The sequence below is a fragment of the Drosophila miranda genome, chromosome 3 (genome assembly GCF_003369915.1).
Source record: "Drosophila miranda strain MSH22 chromosome 3, D.miranda_PacBio2.1, whole genome shotgun sequence".
NCBI classification, from domain to species: Eukaryota; Metazoa; Arthropoda; class Insecta; order Diptera; family Drosophilidae; genus Drosophila; species Drosophila miranda.
In genome coordinates this window covers 19,013,846-19,032,040 of record NC_046676.1, presented here as the reverse complement: position 1 = coordinate 19,032,040, position 18,195 = coordinate 19,013,846, and the positions used below count along the sequence as shown (strand labels likewise).

The 18,195-nt window shown below is 46.1% G+C and overlaps 5 protein-coding genes and 1 non-coding gene across 8 annotated transcripts; 4 read left to right on the top strand and 2 right to left on the bottom strand.

The window, feature by feature from the left end:
* The first annotated feature begins 8 nt into the window (after positions 1–8).
* LOC108158698 (protein cutoff) lies at positions 9–1,643 on the top strand. Of its 2 annotated transcripts, none has more exons than XM_017291234.2 (5): positions 9–182; positions 272–805; positions 864–1,011; positions 1,076–1,283; positions 1,342–1,643. In XM_017291234.2, exons 1-5 carry the CDS (start codon positions 173–175, stop codon positions 1,588–1,590), a joined length of 1,149 nt encoding a protein of 382 aa, XP_017146723.1. In that variant the 5' UTR covers positions 9–172; the 3' UTR covers positions 1,591–1,643. The 2 variants fall into 2 exon arrangements, with proteins under 2 accessions (XP_017146723.1, XP_017146722.1); XM_017291233.2 differs by having other exon boundaries at positions 248–805.
* LOC108158697 (protein disulfide-isomerase A3) lies at positions 1,615–4,347 on the bottom strand. Its single transcript, XM_017291232.2, has 4 exons — positions 4,064–4,347; positions 2,941–3,381; positions 2,683–2,796; positions 1,615–2,614 (listed from the first exon to the last, which is right to left on the bottom strand). Exons 1-4 carry the CDS (start codon positions 4,219–4,221, stop codon positions 1,849–1,851), a joined length of 1,479 nt encoding a protein of 492 aa, XP_017146721.1. The 5' UTR covers positions 4,222–4,347; the 3' UTR covers positions 1,615–1,848.
* Positions 4,348–5,113: 766 nt separating this feature from the next.
* Positions 5,114–8,782, top strand: LOC117188161 (elongation factor 1-alpha 1). The gene is given in 3 exon segments (XM_033391595.1): positions 5,114–5,220; positions 6,804–7,523; positions 7,526–8,782. Coding segments are annotated over 2 exon segments (1,389 nt in total). The 5' UTR covers positions 5,114–5,220; positions 6,804–6,820; the 3' UTR covers positions 8,212–8,782.
* Positions 6,189–6,261, top strand: LOC117188525. Its single transcript, XR_004472619.1, has one exon. It is a non-coding gene; the product is annotated as a small nucleolar RNA snR61/Z1/Z11 (small nucleolar RNA).
* LOC108159012 lies at positions 8,449–17,099 on the bottom strand. 2 transcript variants are annotated; one of them, XM_017291885.2, is made up of 9 exons: positions 16,760–17,098; positions 16,164–16,383; positions 15,884–16,105; positions 15,623–15,815; positions 12,219–12,326; positions 12,060–12,154; positions 10,346–11,999; positions 9,763–9,981; positions 8,449–9,702 (listed from the first exon to the last, which is right to left on the bottom strand). In XM_017291885.2, the coding sequence occupies exons 1-9, from the start codon at positions 16,938–16,940 to the stop codon at positions 9,307–9,309; spliced, it is 3,288 nt and encodes a 1,095-aa protein (XP_017147374.1). In that variant the 5' UTR covers positions 16,941–17,098; the 3' UTR covers positions 8,449–9,306. The 2 variants fall into 2 exon arrangements, with proteins under 2 accessions (XP_017147374.1, XP_017147375.1); XM_017291886.2 differs by lacking the exons at positions 8,449–9,702; positions 9,763–9,981 and adding an exon at positions 10,042–10,116 and having other exon boundaries at positions 16,760–17,099.
* On the top strand, positions 12,839–14,900 carry LOC108159015 (zinc transporter ZIP11). The gene has a single exon (XM_017291890.2). It carries the CDS (start codon positions 13,382–13,384, stop codon positions 14,402–14,404), a length of 1,023 nt encoding a protein of 340 aa, XP_017147379.1. The 5' UTR covers positions 12,839–13,381; the 3' UTR covers positions 14,405–14,900.
* Positions 17,100–18,195: the final 1,096 nt, after the last annotated feature.

Sequence of the window (18,195 nt, the reverse complement as noted above, 5' to 3'; positions counted from 1 at the left end):
ATCCCCAAAACCGGCGTTGCGCCAAATTGTTGTGAGTGGGAGTGGGAAGCACAGGAGAGCCTCCAAAGTAATTGCTGAACCAGTGTGATTTGTAAAAGTTAAAAGCCAGTTTAGACAACACATTGCAACCTTGAACGATTAACGAAAGTTGTATATTGGAAGAAACATTAATATGTTTGCAAGTATGCGCATAGTATTTAACGCTGCCATTTTTTTTTTTGTTAAGCAACGGTAAAACCAATTTTAGGAAAATTAAATCTTGCGTTTTCAGATGAATCCATGATGATTTCTGATGTAATATTATTAAATATAAAACCTCACGTTATTACCAAAGCGGACCGATGTGACTTTCCAGAATTTTCTAAGCCAGTGGCTCACGGGGGCTTCAGCTTATCGCCATATGGAGTATTTGAGAACAATGCAAATCGCTTGCGCTACGTAGTCGTTCCAAAAAATTACAAATTGCAAGTGCACCTGGGGGACTCTGAGTCGAGTCCTCCGCGAAGATCACTCTTATCGCAGCCAGGCTTGGACAACATACTATTGTACATGGAGCGCACTGGGACATCCCATCTAAACGCCAAACTGGAGGTGGAAGTCAGTTACGACATTGTGTGCACCACCGAAGTTCTTGAACTAATCTTGAGGACTCCCTACGAAATGAAGGAGAACTGGACCCTCGCCGTGACCAAGTATCGAAACACGATTTACATCAGCCCCGTGGTTCTTGAGGATCTAAAAACTTCTCCCATGAAGGAACTGAATGCTGAATGGCTCGCAAACCTTCGTAGGCACTTCCTATCCGGTAGGGCATTGGATTAACCATCCAATATTACTATTTAGTATTTTATTTTTTTTTTCAGAGAATGCAAATGCAATGCCGAAACCATGCGACCCAATGGAACCGACTGGACAATACAACGGAGTGTTTTCCTTCAGCATAAATGGCACACGTATTATTTTCGATTCACCAGTTCTGGCCGAAGGTTTTAGGACAGGAAGTGACGGGAAGTAAGTATGGGGCCTTGAATGTACATTTAAAATCGGTTTAAATTTGCTCTTATTCGCCTGCTAGTTCAAATTATGTCTTTACGGAGCTGCAGTTTCGCCCAGACAGTATGAGCGTGGATGAATGGGCTACGCACAACCGTTGCGACGCCCTCAAGTGGTGGTCCAAGTGCTTTCTGGTGGGCATCGAAAACATTTACGTTGCTAATGTTAACCGCGACACCATCGCGCACACCATTAACAAGCTATCTGTGCGCCAACTTTGGAAGGACTGCGTTAGTACATATATACAATATACTTCGATTGAAATAACACTTTAATTTGTTTGCGCAGGAAAAAGTCTGGTCACCGCATGTCTGTGTCAATTTCCTGCTGCGGCTGGTGGACCAGATTCGCGGCTTTATGTCGGTAGTCGACTGCCCCATGACCGTGTATCTGATGAAGTTTGATGCTATCCAGGGGGAGATCTCGTACACTTCGTATCTTGGCAGGAACCAGTATACCTTCATTCCCGATTGGTTTCGCATCATGTTGGACGAGCGCATGGAGGACCTAACCCCCACAACACTTCATAAGAATTAAAGAAAATAATTTTTCATTTCATTGTTGAGTAGATAAATGAAGTTTTAAGTTTATTGTGACATCTTCATGGGGTTGGGTTTGTGTTCATCTGCGTTATCATCATCACTACTATATATAATTTAATACAATTTTTGTCCCATCAAGAATTTGAAGAGAATGCATTCGACTTTTACAAAAATATGGAAATGCTAGTTACACCGCCACTACACCACATTAACGACGCAGTTAGCAGTAAGAGTTAAGATTAGAGCCTGGAGCTTAGAGCTCGGTCTTCTTGGGCCTTCCGTCACGGTCGAAGCTCTTCAGTTCTGTGGTCGCCTCCTTGGCAATGTATTTGATGAAATCATCGACCTCGCGACCCCCGTTGTAGCTTACGGGCTTATTCTTCGAGTCCTTGGGGAGCCAGAAGAGTGTGGGGAATCCACGCACATTGAACTCTGGTGGCACATCGTTGGCCGTGGCATCCATTTTGACAATGACCACATCCTCGTCTTGCAGTTTCTCGGCCAGCTCCTCGTAGATGGGAGTCAGCTTCTTACAGTGGCCGCACCATGGGGCGTAGAACTCAATGAGCGTGTCCTTGCCGTTGTTGATCACCAGATCGTCAAAGTTCTTAGCTACAGCCACCTTGACCGGAGTATCGTTCGACTCTGGGACGGGCTCGCTCTTGACATATGGCTCCAGTTCGTCGGCCAGCAGCTTCTCAACAAAATCTTGTAGGTTCTCCACGGAGAACTCGTCCTTCAGAGAGTACTTGAGATTCTTGGCATCACGGGCCAAAACGATGGGCTTGTCACCAACAAAATCGTAGCCGTATTCGTTCAATTCGTGCTGGAAGTCGTCCTTGGAGCTGATGGCAAAGCTAATTTGGCCGGCAAATTCCTTGGCCACCTTCAGGACACGGTTGCGCCAGTAGTTGGTGCCCTTGGGATTCTTCTGGTAGTCGACGCTGTAGTAGGCGGTGATTAGGGGGTTCTGGAAGTCCCGCGAAGTGTCCTGGGTACGATGACCAACCAAGCCATGGCTGCAGAGATTGAACGAACGTAAATTAAGAGTGTGCTTGGGGGAGGATATAGACAAGAGATCACTTACTAATTCTCCTTGATGAAGGTGGTCAGGTCGGACTCAGTGCTTCCCTCAAACTTGACTGTGGAAGCCTCAAACTTGTTGCTCAAATGTGGAGCACGGATCAGCACAATCTTATCGCTGTACGGAAGACAAGAGCCATCGAATACTTTGATTATTTGTGACAAGGGACAAAACTTAATAGCTATTTGTTATTGCCTGAGGCGGAACAAATTGTATAAAGTATAATAAACGCATTTGCAGTCTTGAGATGGCATCACTTACGTTTCACCATTCTTCTTCAACACCTCCTCGTCGCTGCTGTGGCCAAAGCGATACTTCTCGCGGTTCTTGTCGGCAAACTTGAGGAAGATCTTCGCCAGCTTGGAGTCAATGTCTTCAAAGCTACCAAAGATTGAGGTCTCCTTGGTGTCCAGGAACTTGGCGAGCTCCTCCACAGAGCGCACATTCTTGGAGGCAGGTCCAACTTGAGCGCGCATGTATTTCGCAATGCCGATGGCCTCACGTGGTCCGCTGTAGTCCTGCGACACTTCATCCTGACGGAATATTTTCAGTGTGGGATAGCCGCTCACTGAGTACTTGCTGCAGGTCTCCTTGCCAGCCTCGGTACAGTCAACCTTGGCCAGCTTAATTGGTGGATCATCATCCTTGACGAGCTCAGCCGCCTTGGCATACTCAGGCTTGAGGCGCTTGCAGTGGCCGCACCTATAAGAACAGAAAAAGTCTATTAGGACACGTCACAGTCTTTTCTCGAACAAATTTAGCTAGTTCATCATTTTTATCACGACAACAGGAAGACATGTTACCCAAAAAGTCGAATAGTTTGTAATTATAGCATGGGGTGCGTATACTTATCAGTTGGGTTGCCTTATCATGCAATCTTATTGCTAACAACGTCTAATTAAACTGCTTATGTTCCAGAGCTGCTAAGCCCAACGATGCGCGGATTAAATGTAATTTAAAAACTCTTTCACTGCTCTCCGGGGAGATGGAAATCGGCCACCGGCCACCGGCCACCGGCCGGCAAGCCCACATACAAAAACCCGTATGCACTCGTATCTGGAAATGATAGCTTTGAAGTTTTCTCCTAATAATCTACTCACACTCATACGCTAACAAAGAGATAGTTGTATTGACACATTCGCTGGTTGAAGCTGCCTGCCCTCTACCCTACGTCTCTTAAAATGGCCGCTCTGATACCGACTTTGTAGTCGCTGATTTTTTTTTTTTTCTTCTGTTTCGACCCTCTTCTTAACGCTGACGTGTACTTTTAATTCGATTCTTCGCAGCGCAATTTAATTAAAAAGCAGACGCAACAAGCTGATTAAGGTAATTGCACTCCCGACCTGCCACGCCCGCTCCCCTCACACCACACACACGCACTTACCAGGGGGCATAGAACATAACCAATGTCGTCTCCTGCTGCTTCAGTGTGGATGCGAAGTTGTCGTCCCCCAGGTCCAGGACATCACTCTCGGCGGCTGATGTAGTGGCAATGTAGCCGAAAATTAGCATGGCAGCTGCCAGACACCGCATTTTAATCATGTTTAGTCAGTACTACAATCTGAAGCAAATATATTTCTCGACTCGACAACTGCCTGCTGCGACTAGACTAACTGTGCTATGTAGCCGTGTACTAGACCGGTAAATTTCTTTATAGCGATTGATTTTGCCTTCCCGTCGGTCGCCACGTCGCTATTCGTTACTTTACTGACTGTGTGACCAACAGCAAAGAAAGTCAGTGCTGAATATACCGAAAGTGTTCAGCGCTTATTTCGCAATGGGCGGAAATCCTGACATTTGTTAAATAAACTTAATTGTGCCGGCATATAGAAAAAATTCAGATTGACTTAACAAAAGCGATTAGTTTCACCGTCTAAAACAGCACAAAACAATAATTTAGTAAAAAGTTAAGGGTAATTTTTGGTATTTTTACGCGTTTCCGGTTGGCCAGCGAGGCTTCCTAGGCTGCTCAAGGGGGTGTAATGAAAATGTGATAATCTTGGCGCAGTTCAGGTCAGAGATATCGTGGTTTTTAGTTCAGATGAATGATGGCATGGATTTACAATCGTTAATATTTTCCGCCATATACCTCAAGTAGTTCAATTATTTAAACAGAGGGGGCTTAAGTGGGCTAAGGTCGTTTTTTCATCATACATATTGTTGTTAAGGAATCAAAATTGACAAAAACAATCAAGGCAATCGCCGTAGTAGGAAAACAAGTCAAGTATTTAAAACAAGCCAGTCAAGTAGCAAATTGATTCATTAATCGGAGAAAATTATGTGTTCAGGCATGGAAGTCTTAGCTAGCTAGTAATATTCGACGGAATTTCAAAATCGACGAATATATATAATTGAACATGAACTCGTCAGTATATTTACGGTATATTCTGAAAATGCGACGGTATATTACGGTATATCTTATCGATAAATAAAATGCCAACGAGGCTTCCTGGCTTCCGGCATGCCGAACACTCGTTCACTTTGTTCAAGTCTGTCGCCGGAATCGCATAGACTGTGATATCTCATTCAATTTATTCGAGAGTAAGTTTCTGGATCCAAAGTGAATTAATTGTGGTGTATAGACATGTATATGTTAGAGGATTTAGTGAATATGTGCAACGAAACTGCAGTAAATGAACATTTATAAACAAATATGTGCGTTCTGGTGCATTTGTGTGTGCTTAAAAAAATAACCTCTAACGAGGCTGGCAAAGTGAAAGGTGCTGACGGAGGCATAGTGATGCGAAAAGCAAACACGTGGCAATGTGCACACTTTGAAGAAAATGAGTGCTGTGACCAATGCAACGACCCTTGCTGCACCGTTTCAAATTGTTTTCAACAATTTTCGCCAAAATGCGTAATTTTAGTTCGCAATATGGTGTAATTTGTTTGTAATTTTCTTCGCCACGCCCACTTGGCATGTGTGGCATCGATGGGTCGTTCATTAGTGCCGCTAATTGCTCCATCAATTAATACTCGTTCTGCTGAGTAAAAAGCACAAAACATCGCTGAAACAGAGTGCCGAAAACGTGGTTTTCGCACGCGTATTTTTCCGCTTTCTCTATATGCATAGAATTTCAAAATGGCGACTCATGGTGTGACTCAAGTGGCCGGATATCTTTCCTAGCAACAAGCGAAAATCTCTAAAAATCTTACTCTGCACGCTGCCAGTTGCCAGCTGTTGTGAAATAAGGTGCACACACATTTCCGATGCATTTGGTTTGACCTCTTGCTTGGGTCTGGTTTAAAGACTCGCAATGCATTCGGTTCTTGAAAATTTTCTTTCTCTTTCGTGCCACCGCGGCGATCATTTGCCTTTGCAAGAGTCACATTCACATTGGTATGGGTCGTCGCCATTTTTCTTTGCTTTCTCCCTCGCTCGCTCCGGCCGGCAACTGAGCATCACACACACGAACGCATGGACAGGCACATGTGTTCATGTGAATACAAACGCGATTAAATTTGCTGGAAATTTCCTTGCGCATATTTATTCAATTTAGCAACTCGATTTACCATGATGATTATTTTCAGTTCTGCTACTGAAGAACTTTGACGATAGCATAAATACCAAACCACTGAAAAAATCGAGTTTGCTTTTAGAATGGTTCAAATAAATAGGTTGTTTCTCTTGTTGAAAATTTGCATGTACATATATTTATGTGTATGCGGGTATGCGTACTTTCATTGTTCAACAATTAGTTGTCTCTGTTCTGCTTCCTCCCCCCTCTGGCTGGTTTTTTCCACCGCCACTTCCCATCGCATGCGGCGCTGCACCTAACCTAACCTCAAACTGCTTCCCAGGCAATGAGCGAAAAACACGTTTTGGCTTTGCGGCGATTGTGAGGTTAGGTTGAGTGGCTGCGCTGGCAGCACGCAAGCAAAAGTCGAAAGTACGAATGCCGATTAGTGGATTTATTTGTAGACAACGAAATTTATTTGTGCCCATTAAACCTGCAACTAATTAATAATACAATTCCTAACCAATTGCTAACGAAATGTGTTTACCCATTTGTCTCTTCCCCACGTTACCGTTCCTGTTGAACCCGATTTCGAAATTCTACCTGCTGCACGCTGTCCAACACAACCGTACCCGTTCACCCAAACACACACACACGCAACTGCAGCTCTCCTATAATCCAACATGGGCAAGGAAAAGATTCACATCAACATTGTCGTCATTGGACACGTCGATTCTGGCAAGTCCACGACCACCGGTCACTTGATCTACAAGTGCGGTGGTATCGACAAGCGTACCATCGAGAAGTTCGAGAAGGAGGCTCAGGAGATGGGCAAGGGCTCCTTCAAGTACGCATGGGTTTTGGATAAATTGAAGGCCGAGCGTGAGCGTGGTATCACCATCGATATCGCTCTGTGGAAGTTCGAGACTGCCAAGTACTATGTCACCATCATCGACGCCCCCGGCCACAGAGATTTCATCAAGAACATGATCACTGGTACCTCCCAGGCTGATTGCGCTGTCTTGATTGTGGCTGCCGGTACTGGCGAGTTCGAGGCTGGTATCTCTAAGAACGGCCAGACCCGCGAGCACGCCCTGCTTGCCTTCACCCTGGGTGTGAAGCAGCTGATCGTTGGTGTGAACAAGATGGATTCGTCCGAGCCACCATACAGCGAGCCGCGTTATGAGGAAATCAAGAAGGAAGTCTCCTCGTACATCAAGAAGATCGGCTACAACCCAGCCGCCGTCGCCTTCGTGCCCATCTCCGGATGGCACGGCGACAACATGTTGGAACCCTCTACCAACATGAACTGGTTCAAGGGATGGAAGGTGGAGCGCAAGGATGGCAACGCTGACGGCAAGACCCTCATCGAAGCTCTGGACGCTATCCTCCCCCAGCTCGCCCAACCGACAAGGCCCTGCGTCTGCCCCTGCAGGATGTCTACAAAATTGGCGGTATTGGAACAGTACCCGTCGGTCGTGTGGAGACCGGTGTCCTGAAGCCCGGTACCCTTGTTGTGTTCGCCCCGGCCAACATCACCACTGAGGTTAAGTCTGTTGAGATGCACCACGAAGCCCTCGTCGAGGCCGTTCCCGGTGACAACGTTGGCTTCAACGTTAAGAACGTCTCCGTCAAGGAGCTGCGTCGTGGCTACGTTGCTGGCGACTCCAAGGCCAACCCACCCAAGGGCGCTGCCGACTTCACCGCTCAGGTCATCGTGCTGAACCACCCTGGCCAGATCGCCAACGGCTACACCCCAGTGTTGGATTGCCACACCGCTCACATTGCTTGCAAGTTCGCTGAGATCAAGGAGAAAGTTGACCGTCGTTCCGGCAAGACCACCGAGGAGAACCCCAAGTTCATCAAGTCTGGTGATGCTGCCATCGTCAACTTGGTGCCCTCCAAGCCTCTGTGCGTGGAGTCCTTCCAGGAGTTCCCTCCTCTGGGTCGCTTCGCTGTCCGTGACATGAGGCAGACTGTTGCTGTCGGTGTCATCAAGTCTGTCAACTTCAAGGATGCCTCCGGTGGCAAGGTCACCAAGGCCGCCGAGAAGGCCACCAAGGGCAAGAAGTAGCTGGTTTGCTCCCACTCAACAACACTAGCAGCAGCAGCAGTAACAAGCGGAAGCGCAAGCAGAAGCAGCAAGCATATAATCAACAACCTAATGCAGACACAACCCACACTCAACAATACCAGCAACAAGCACAACAGCAACAGTAGTATAGCAAGAACACCTGTCCCTGTCCTGAGCAAAATGAACGATAAGATGAAGTTCCAGAAGAAGCAAAAGTTTAATTTTTTCCATCGAAAAGAGTTTCGTAGGATACGAATGTCAACGAACGCTGTCGAAGCCGCCTGAATGCGATGGTGGATTGGCAGGAGCGCACACGAAACACAACCACTCCTCCTTCAACCATCCTCCCTCCATCGATCTTTAGTTTACTATGTATGGATATGATGTGCCATCATATCTAGATGTCTTGAGTAGCGAGCGCGCGTAGCATTTATATCGATTAAATTAACCTTTGTTCTTTGATTTGTATCATTTATCTTACCCTCCTTTTGCACACACACACAACTACTTTGTATACATGAAAAAAAAGAACCAGAATAGAAGCGATAACTTTATTTACAAAAAATAAAAACCCTATTTTTGTATTTATTCTTTTAACGAGACAAAACCCTTTCAACATCTTTTTGGTTGCCTTTTGATTTTCAGCAGCGCTTTTATTTTCTCCCAGCCCAGACGCATTTTCTTCCACACACCATGCACCGCCCGCCCTGCCGACGATGCCTCAAAGTACAAAGTGAATCTGAATCGAATTAAAAAGTACAAGAAACGAATGAAATAACACTGACAACACAATATACCTCAATCGTTCCAATAAAGTGGACATTTTTGCCATTGAAGAGACTAAATATTTGTTTAATTTCCATCCAATCCGCCCACAGTTGTTGATTAATGAAACTTGTTCGATTTTTAATTATTATTTTTCGGCTATATTTGATTGTCAATTATCAAGAAAAATATACTTAACAGTATGGATTCAGTCTGTTTTAATTTAAAAATGGCCTAATTGTAGTGTAAATTTTGAACTCATTGGATAATTTAGTTTTATAGAATTTCCTCTGAAGAACAGCCAAAGGTAAAACAAAACAAAGTGTCTATCTATTTGTCCATTACCAGTGGGGGATCTACGAAATTGTAGTCGCTTCGGGGGGTAGAACGCGACCGTGGATCTTCGTACCGTATGCCACTGGGCGTTACAATGGCACTCTTCATTAGGTATTTGCCGAACTTTTGGATTTGCATCGCAGTGATGCTATCCAGCACCCAGTAGGGCGTCAGATAAATGCGATCGTCCACGACCCGTCGTTTGTCGCCAATAATGTACTTTGCCTTAAAGCGATTCTCCGTCATCTTGGCGCCGCCGAGCAACAGTAGCTCCTTCATGTTGTTGAACTCTATGGGCCGGCAAAGGGAGGACACATAGAAGGGTTCCATGTAGCGGAACAGCTCGCAGTGGTAGTGGATGCCGAAGGCCTGTCGCTCAGTGCGGCAAATCTGATTTGAGTAGAGGAAGTTACTAGCTCTTCACCCCTTCACGCTCTTCACTAGACTCACCTCAATGGCACGCGAGAACTTCTTCAATTCGTATTTCTCTTCATTTAACCATTTGCCGGCATTCAGCGAGTCCTGGATCCATCCGAAGTTGACTATCCAGACGCCACGCATGAGTCCGCGAAGCAGATTCAACGTGCGGCGCGGCTCCAGGCTAACCAAATGAGTGGTCCGATTGGTCACAGTGGGATCCAGCCGCATTCCACGCAACTTCCGTATGGCCTTAGGTTGAAGGCAACGAATTCAGTTGATTTGGGGTAAGATTAAAGAGGGCCCCGGGGATTATGATATGGATACGGAAACGGTTTATTTGAGTGTGGGAAACGAGTATTACAAATGAAGGTTGCTGCAAATGTACTGCGTGTTGTTTATGTTTCATAAATAATTTTTGTGGCCGATTAATGGTTATTGAATATGCATATTAACGAGAATTTACAAACAGAGCTAAGCTACATTAGTATTATAGTCTATTCTACTGACTAAAGTTGGGCGTTATTGAGAGTTTATGTTTATCCACCCAACTCGTACTACAGAGGTTAGGCTACCAAGGTTAGGGCTCAGTTGGTGTCTCCACAGTGTTACCAACCTTTTGAATCACCTGGACCTGCCCCTGATGCATGTTCGTGTGAACCAGTGTGCGGATTACACGTGAGCGGCGTTTGCTGGTCGCCGATTTCTCCACTCCTGCTACATTCATTCCGGAGGAAGTATTAATGTCGTTAGCGTTATTTAGAGATCCATCGGGGGTGAGAAATTTGTCGGTGCTTTCACGTTCAACATGAGCACTAAGGCAGCTGGATTCGGAGGAAGGGCAGGCGGGAACGGCCAATGAACGACGACGCTTTTTCCCCGACTGGGTGGATGCATTGTTTCCACTAAAGCTTAAACGCTGTTTTTTATTTGTCTTTGAGGATGGGGTCACCACCACTTCGTTGGGCGTGAATAGTCGACGCCTTTTTGGTTCATTCGAGGGATTCTCCTCCGCCCGAGATTTTTCTGCCGTCACAACTGATTTGCCCCACTCTCCCAACTCGTCCTGATCGGCCAGCAACAGCGACAGTCGATGGGATGCGTTCAAACTGAATATGTTCCTGTTAATCACCTCCATGTCCAAGTCGAATTGGGTGCGCCTTCGATTTACGGTGGTGCTGGACCTGCTGTTTGGCAGGCGAGTCGAGCTAAACATCGGCGGGGTCGAGTGCTCATCTAAGAGTGTGGACGTTTGCATAGTCACATTGGACATCGATTTCCTGGCAGTCAAATTCACGTCCTGGAATTCCTTGCTGATGTCCATACGCTCTGAGGTGTACAGGGTGCCTCGCTTGTCCGCCTGATAAAGAACTCTCGACGGAGAAGGATTTCCGACGCTTATTTCCAGAGAATGTTGTACGAAATCGGTTTTGTTAAGGATTTTTGCATCTGCCATGCGCTCGTCCATTTTGGTTATCAATGATGTCTGACAATTTGACTCGGTTGCATCTCCTGCAGGTTCTTCGGCAATCGAATTCTTGTCCTCATGTATTGCGGACAGCTCCTCGGCAATCGCTGCCAATACATTTTGCGGGGTCAATTCCATAGGCTCCTTGGCAGCCTGAAGCAATGAGCTGCGACGACGTGTCATTCGTAAATCTGGCTGTGGAGGCGCAACTGCATCCGTATTGCTGGCCATGGGAATGTGGGCTGAGCTGCGGTGACGCTTGAGACGTGGCTCTGCCTCTGCAGGCGGAGGATCATCCACATTAATAGTCGTGAGAATATGAGCCGAACTGCGGCGACGTGTCATTCGTGGCTCTGTCTCTGAAGCAGCCTCCGTAATGCTTGTCATGGGATTGGGAGCTGAGCTACAGCCATGCGTCGTGCGTGGCTCTAGAGGCGGCGGAACATCATCCTGATTTCTTGCCAGCGGAATATATGCAGAGCTGCGTCGGCGAGTCACCCGTTGCTCTGGCTGAGGAGGCTGAGAAGCATCCGCATTGCTGGTCATGGAAATATGTGCAGAGCTGCGTAGACGACTTGTGCGTACTGGCGTGGCCACAGGAGAGGCCTCTGCAGTGCTACGGCGGTGCTGTGGTTTGGCAGGCTGCTGCTCATCGCTGCCTGGCTTCTCATTAAAGTTCAAAATTCTCTGGGCCTGCAGTTTTTCACCACTGTCATGAGGTTTTTCTTGCACTTGCAATCTATCCCCAGTTTGCAAGGGAGATGGACGCTGAGAAACTGGCGTATAGCTGCCATTGGCTATCCTGTGGATATTGAATCGGTTATGGGACATCAATTTCAAAAGATGACAAGCCCTAACTAACCTGTTGAGTAGTTTAGTGGCTGGCGACTCGACCGCGTCTTCTCCGGCAATTTGCTTGTTGTGGTTGAGTGCCTCAAAGAAGCGGCTGATGTCATTCTGCAAAGCAACAAAAGTACTAGGGTTAAACAGGATTACTGTGGCGTTTTCCTTACGATCGTACCTTTGCCGTTGTGGTTGGAGTTCCCAAGGCAGTTCGCTTGCTGCCCGATCCTAGGCGTCTTGATGGACGTATGGCAAGTTCCGAGCCCGGCTGCATGCACCGAACACGCTGCAAAGGATTTAGGAGTTGATAAATAAATAAGTGCGGTCGGTCAGCTTAATTACGATGGAGCTCATGCCCTCTTTGTTATTGTTCCTGCTGCGGCGGATGCTGGCGCAACTGACTCTGTCAGTCACACGTTGGCTAAAAACACTGTTTTATTTGTTTATAACTACGTGATATCAGTGCCGTTACTGGCTTTGTTTAATCTTTTTAGCGCTTATCTCTTGAGCGCTCACTGGCTGTCAAGAAGGGAAGATACTCTCCGGTCATCGATATTTTATGGGTTTTTTTAAGAATAAGGTTTTAATAACAATTCATTTATTCAGCTAAAGTAGATGTCCGTCCAACAAAAATGATAGTTGTGGGAAGTTCAAACAGACGCCAAAGAAAGCATCGTTCGAAAAATTCCCATCACCAAGTATAGGCCACTAGAGACGATATACATAGAGCAGACAGCTACGATACTATCGATAGCTTTACAGCTGCCAGCCTCTCAGCCGGGGCTGCCCTATAAAAATTGCTCTTGGCAGCGCTGTCAGCTCAGTCATTCCCACTCCTCTGCGCTCAAATTAGTTCTTCTCTTAAACTAAGTAAACCCAACAGTATTACGCATTCCCATTTAAATTCTGGTCAACACACACACATCTGTTCCGGGAAGCTTCCTCGAGTGAGCGATAAGCAACAAGTGCTCACCCATTCACGACTGGACTACGCCACAGGAGGAAATTTAGAGAACAAAACTACGCTATTAATGTTCGGTTCACCAGCTGCTAGCCCTTTGTTTATTCTGCTGAAATACTAGACACGAATCAGTGCACGGAACGTGGCACTTTGGCTCGAGGGCGTGTGCATCTGTTGTACGAGAAAGTAAACAATTAACAGACAAGAAGATTCTGGCAGTGGAGCGACAGCTAGGGAAACAATTAAAAAACTTGTTTTCCCAACTGCCAGTACTCCGATAAGTGTCGCCTCAACCGCAACGCGTACATACCCAATTTATAGAAGCGCGACAAGGTAGATCCAATCACAATACCAGACAGCGACTAGCACAGAAGCACAGAATGATTCCCGGCTACGGACCCGTAACTCAGGCCCTGTTGGGTACCCTGCTCACCTGGGGACTGACGGCCGCCGGTGCCGCCCTTGTGATATTTGTCCGCGGTACGCAGAGAAGGTCGCTGGACGCGGCCCTTGGCTTTGCGGCTGGCGTGATGATTGCCGCCTCGTTCTGGTCCCTGCTCAAGCCGGCTATCGAAATGGCCGAGAGCTCGCACCTGTACGGAGTGTACTCGTTTGTACCCGTGGCCGGTGGATTTCTGCTCGGATCCTTTTTCGTCTACGGCTGCGACAAGCTGATGTCGTATTTGGGTCTGAACAGCACCAAAATGATGATTCAGATGACGCAGTCGAGCAAGGACAAGGCGGACATTGCCATCGAGGACCTGAAGCGGAATGGGAACGGCGAGCGCCTCGCTTCAAAGAGTCTGGAAAGCTTTTCCGACTGTTTGAGCGTGCAGCACAGCGGAGAGTCCCGTCGCCGCAAGAAGGGCAGCATCAACGAGATGGAGCAGTGCACCTACACCACCACCGAGGAGGAGAAGCGCGCCCAGGAGGCACTCTCGCAATGGAAGCGCATCATGCTGCTGGTGGTGGCCATCACCGTGCACAACATTCCCGAGGGACTGGCGGTGGGCGTGAGCTTCGGAGCTATCGGCACCTCCAACTCATCCACGTTCGAGAGCGCCCGCAACCTGGCCATTGGCATTGGGATTCAAAACTTTCCGGAGGGTTTGGCCGTCAGTCTGCCCCTGCATGCCGCCGGCTTCAGTGTGGGCCGGGCGCTGTGGTACGGACAGTTGTCCGGGATGGTGGAGCCCATCTTTGGTGTGCTGGGCGCCGTGGCGGTGACGTTTGCCAACCTGATCCTGCCCTATGCTCTGTCGTTTGCGGCCGGAGCCATGATCTACATTGTGTCGGACGACATCCTGCCGGAGGCCCATGCCAGCGGAAATGGAACGATTGCCACGTGGGGCACTGTATCTGGATTTCTGATAATGATGTGCCTTGAGGTGGCGCTCTCATGAGACGGGCATCCCATACCTAAACTACAAAATGCCTGCCTCGCACCGCCACCGCAGGACTTACAAAATAGTGTAATGCAAGGATTCCATTGTACTTAACGCTTATTCCTTTTATGTAAATAGAACCAGACTCGCATGTGCGTGCATGCAGCATTGTACAAATATCAGAGGCACTTTGGCACAGGTAGCGCTACGTGGAACGTTTCTCCTGCCTCGCGCCGCCAAGCAAGCAGTTTCCCGTGAATCGTGAATCTAATAATCTAACTTAGAGTTTAATGTTCTATAAATATGCCTGACGACTGGGCTGCAGTGCATCTGCATCTACGAACGCATTCCAGCGAGTTATGTAAATGACGTGAAGATTTGTTGTACTATTCTCGGAAAGAATACAAACAGACGTGCATGAGAATTAGGTTTTAAGTTGTCAGCAGCGTCCAGTGACTCGTATGTTTTTAAACCGTCTAACATTTAAGCAATAAAACTTAATGTATGCAAATGATCAACTCCTCTCATCTCTCCTGGACAGGCTTCCTTGGCCCGTTCAACTTCCTGGCCCTGGCCCTACGATACCTATAAGAAGCGCCTCAGACCTCGCGCAAATTAAATTAGATAACGCACGGCACCAACAAACCGCTTGACAATGGTTGTCACTGATAAGAATCTGTCAGACACGAAGAGTTCCCAATAGTCGGCGCTCTATGTTTGGGGTACGTGCAATTTCAGACGGCCGATGGCCCGCGTTGCTTCGGTATTTCTTTGGATTAAATAATCATTTTGATGTATATTCAAAAGTGTCACGGAGCAACAGTCACAGCCTTCGTTGGCTGGCTCTTCAGCCAATCTTGGTCATCAACACAAGTGGCTGATAAGACTACGCGGCGGCTATCTGCTAAACCATTTCCACATACATTTTTAATTTGTTTATGTGTCCAATAAAGGAAACTATTTAAGCCCTGAATTACCCATTAAGTGGAGCTAATGCTTCTGTTCGAACACTGCCATAAACTGAAAATTATTGATTACCTCCGAGTTTCGCTCTGTTAACTTTCCCCCGCCTCACAAATATCTTGCAAATAGCACGTCGACCTTTTGGCTGACAACTTTGATTGATAAAGTTGGGAGCATACGGGGCTGTCTCGATATAGATATCAAATGGAGGAGGAAACCAACCCAAAGCTTGTTATCTAAGTATTCGACGTCCAAAAAGTAATCTTCACTCACCTTTATCTTGCCGTAGAGCTCAGAATATTCATATTTGTGCAGTTTACTGATGGGAAACTTTTCGGGTTCGCAAACCCTTCGTTGCGACTTGCAGGCCTCAAGCCACAATACTGAGACAACCGGTATTTTCCAGTTAATGGCCTTTTTGTAAGTCGAGAGTAGACCATCCTTGAAGATCACATGCGTGGTGTTTCTAGGGAAAAAGAGCGAGAACTGGCTTTCAGCTGGAAATTCAACCTGGGATCGAAGCGATGTACTCACCGCAGAAGACGATCGTTGATCTGAGCCCCCATGTCGGCTATGACCGATTTGACACCAGCGGAACGATTGTCGTTGCCGGAACGCACTTCCACGTAGGCTACAACGGAGCTCATGACCTCCTGGAGGGAAGGTGGTGGCTTGGGATTACGCTCGTCAGCAGAGATGATACTCTGTTCGGTATGCGGCACATCAAACACATTGTATGCGCTTCTGGTGGGACTTCTGCAGGACAAAAAAAGGAAATAAATTTCTCTAGCACGTTGATGGAGGTACTACTTACTTTAGAGCGCGAATGGCACGCACTCGAAGTAAAGCGCTGGGGCTGTTGAGATCATTCTGTAGACGTGCCCAGAGTCCAGCCGGCCTGGACGTGGGCGTTGTCACATTATTTTTTGTCTCCACAGAAGGCCCTTGGCTGATGGAACGTGGAGTCATCGGTTGCGAAACGATCGGGCGTGCCACGGGATCGTCCGGCATCTTCTCCGAGGCACGCATGGTATCTATCCAAGAATAACAAATTTGGTTAGCGATTTCTGGATCTATTTGCCACATTGCCTGTTTATATTTTAGTTACTACTAATTTTGATAGCTCCGTATCCAAAAAGATTACGAAATATTACAACAAAAATACAAAGCCTACTGTGGAGATAATGTTTTTTAATGCGTGACATCCAAATTGCAACTGTGGCTTGCCTGCCCTTTATATTGCCGCTCCGATCGCTAAGCGCAGCTTCAGCAGGGCAAGCAAGCGCAAAGCTTTAACAAACAAATGAGTGACATAGACATAAGTAACAAACAAAATAAGCGGCTGAGGGCCAAGAATTAGGTGCTATTTGGCAAGCAGCTAATCGGCTGGGTTCTGCTCCAAACACCTACCTTCTGTGTTCTGAGGCTGATTCAGATGCTTCGGGGTGACATTCGAAGCCGGGTGCTCCTGCAACGGACGACGCACTGGTGTCGCATGATGCAGTCTCTGCGTTTTCTGCGCTGCTTCGGCGACGGCCGCCTCGTAAGTTTTTGTTTTCCATGAGGGTTTGCGTTGCACGAATTTATCCATGGTCGCACGCGCGGACTTTATTTAATACAAAAATATAAATTTAATAATAATTTATTCACATAACAAACACAGCCGTCTCGATTAAATATACCGCCCGTCAGATATATACAGATGTATACAAAAATATAAATTTAATAATAATTTATTCACATAAACACAGCCGTCTCGATTCGATTAATACATCGATAAAATATACCGTCCGACCGTCAGAAATATACCGAAACATACCGTCTCATTTAAAAAATATACCGTAAATATACTGACGAATTCAAGTTCTATTTTACATATTCCTCGTTTTTGATATTCCGTCGAATATTACTAGATATATAGAACATTTAGCCGTGCCCACATAATTTTAGCCCATTGATGAATCAATTTTCTACACAATTGGTTAGTTTTTAGTCCTTGCTTTTACTATATTTTGACTAAAACAAGGTTTAAACAAAATAGTTCAACAAAAAAAAAAGTCGCAGTGTTGCTAGTATTTGAAGACATGATGCGTGTATAGGCCTTTGTGCACCCTATTTTGTTAATTTTATATGAAGATGAAACGTGATTTATAAAGACCTTTTTTCAAATTGATATTCTTTAGACATATTCAAGTACATTATTAGTATATTGTATATATTTATCTCGATCCTGATACCTACTGAGCCTGGGATGACAAACATTGTCTCAATTCTATAACATCCATTTCCCCCAGGGTATGTGTGCATGGAATTAGCAACATGTTTGTATATGGAATGAGACTCATTGTTGCAAAAGCGAAACTGCGGCGAATCGGGTATTGCCTATATTTCAAGCTATATAGATTTGCCCACTTAGCTTTATCCCAAAGATAAATGCATTTTCTACAAGATTGTTTCTTTTAATTATCTTAATGTATTTTATTTTGACTAAAATACGGTTTTCAAGTAAATGTTGCCGCAACTTTTGTGTATGGAATGCGCAACATTTGTGTATGGAATGAGACTCATTGTTGCTAAGGCGAACTGGGGCGAACTGCGGCGAATTAAAAAAAAACGACCAATTCCTCATATTCTTTGTTCCGTTGAATAATACCATCTATATGGAACATTTAGCCATGCCCACTCAATTTTGTACGATTGATGAATCAATTCTATACATGATTGGTCTATTCGAAATACTTGCATTTATTGGATTTTGATATAACATTGAAAATGAAATTAATAGATTGATGAAATTGACAAAAATACCATGGGAGCGCGGCGAAAACCAGTATTTCTACAGTATG

What these genes read in the sequence shown, in the direction of transcription:
- LOC108158698 (XM_017291233.2), top strand. An exon ending in AGGACAGGAAGTGACGGGAA is followed by an intron (nt 1,012 to 1,075) that starts GTAAGTATGGGG and finishes TTCGCCTGCTAG; the next exon opens with TTCAAATTATGTCTTTACGG. An exon ending in GCCAACTTTGGAAGGACTGC is followed by an intron (nt 1,284 to 1,341) that starts GTTAGTACATAT and finishes TTGTTTGCGCAG; the next exon opens with GAAAAAGTCTGGTCACCGCA.
- LOC108158697 (XM_017291232.2), bottom strand. Translation starts at nt 4,221, where the DNA reads ATGATTAAAATGCGGTGTCTGGCAGCTGCCATGCTAATTTTCGGCTAC. An exon ending in GTTATGTTCTATGCCCCCTG is followed by an intron (nt 3,382 to 4,063) that starts GTAAGTGCGTGT and finishes CTGTTCTTATAG; the next exon opens with GTGCGGCCACTGCAAGCGCC. An exon ending in ACCTTCATCAAGGAGAATTA is followed by an intron (nt 2,615 to 2,682) that starts GTAAGTGATCTC and finishes CAATCTCTGCAG; the next exon opens with CCATGGCTTGGTTGGTCATC.
- LOC108159015 (XM_017291890.2), top strand. Translation starts at nt 13,382, where the DNA reads ATGATTCCCGGCTACGGACCCGTAACTCAGGCCCTGTTGGGTACCCTG.
- LOC108159012 (XM_017291885.2), bottom strand. Translation starts at nt 16,940, where the DNA reads ATGGATAAATTCGTGCAACGCAAACCCTCATGGAAAACAAAAACTTAC. An exon ending in TCAGCCTCAGAACACAGAAG is followed by an intron (nt 16,384 to 16,759) that starts GTAGGTGTTTGG and finishes ATTCTTGGATAG; the next exon opens with ATACCATGCGTGCCTCGGAG. An exon ending in AGGTCCAGGTGATTCAAAAG is followed by an intron (nt 9,982 to 10,345) that starts GTTGGTAACACT and finishes CTTCAACCTAAG; the next exon opens with GCCATACGGAAGTTGCGTGG.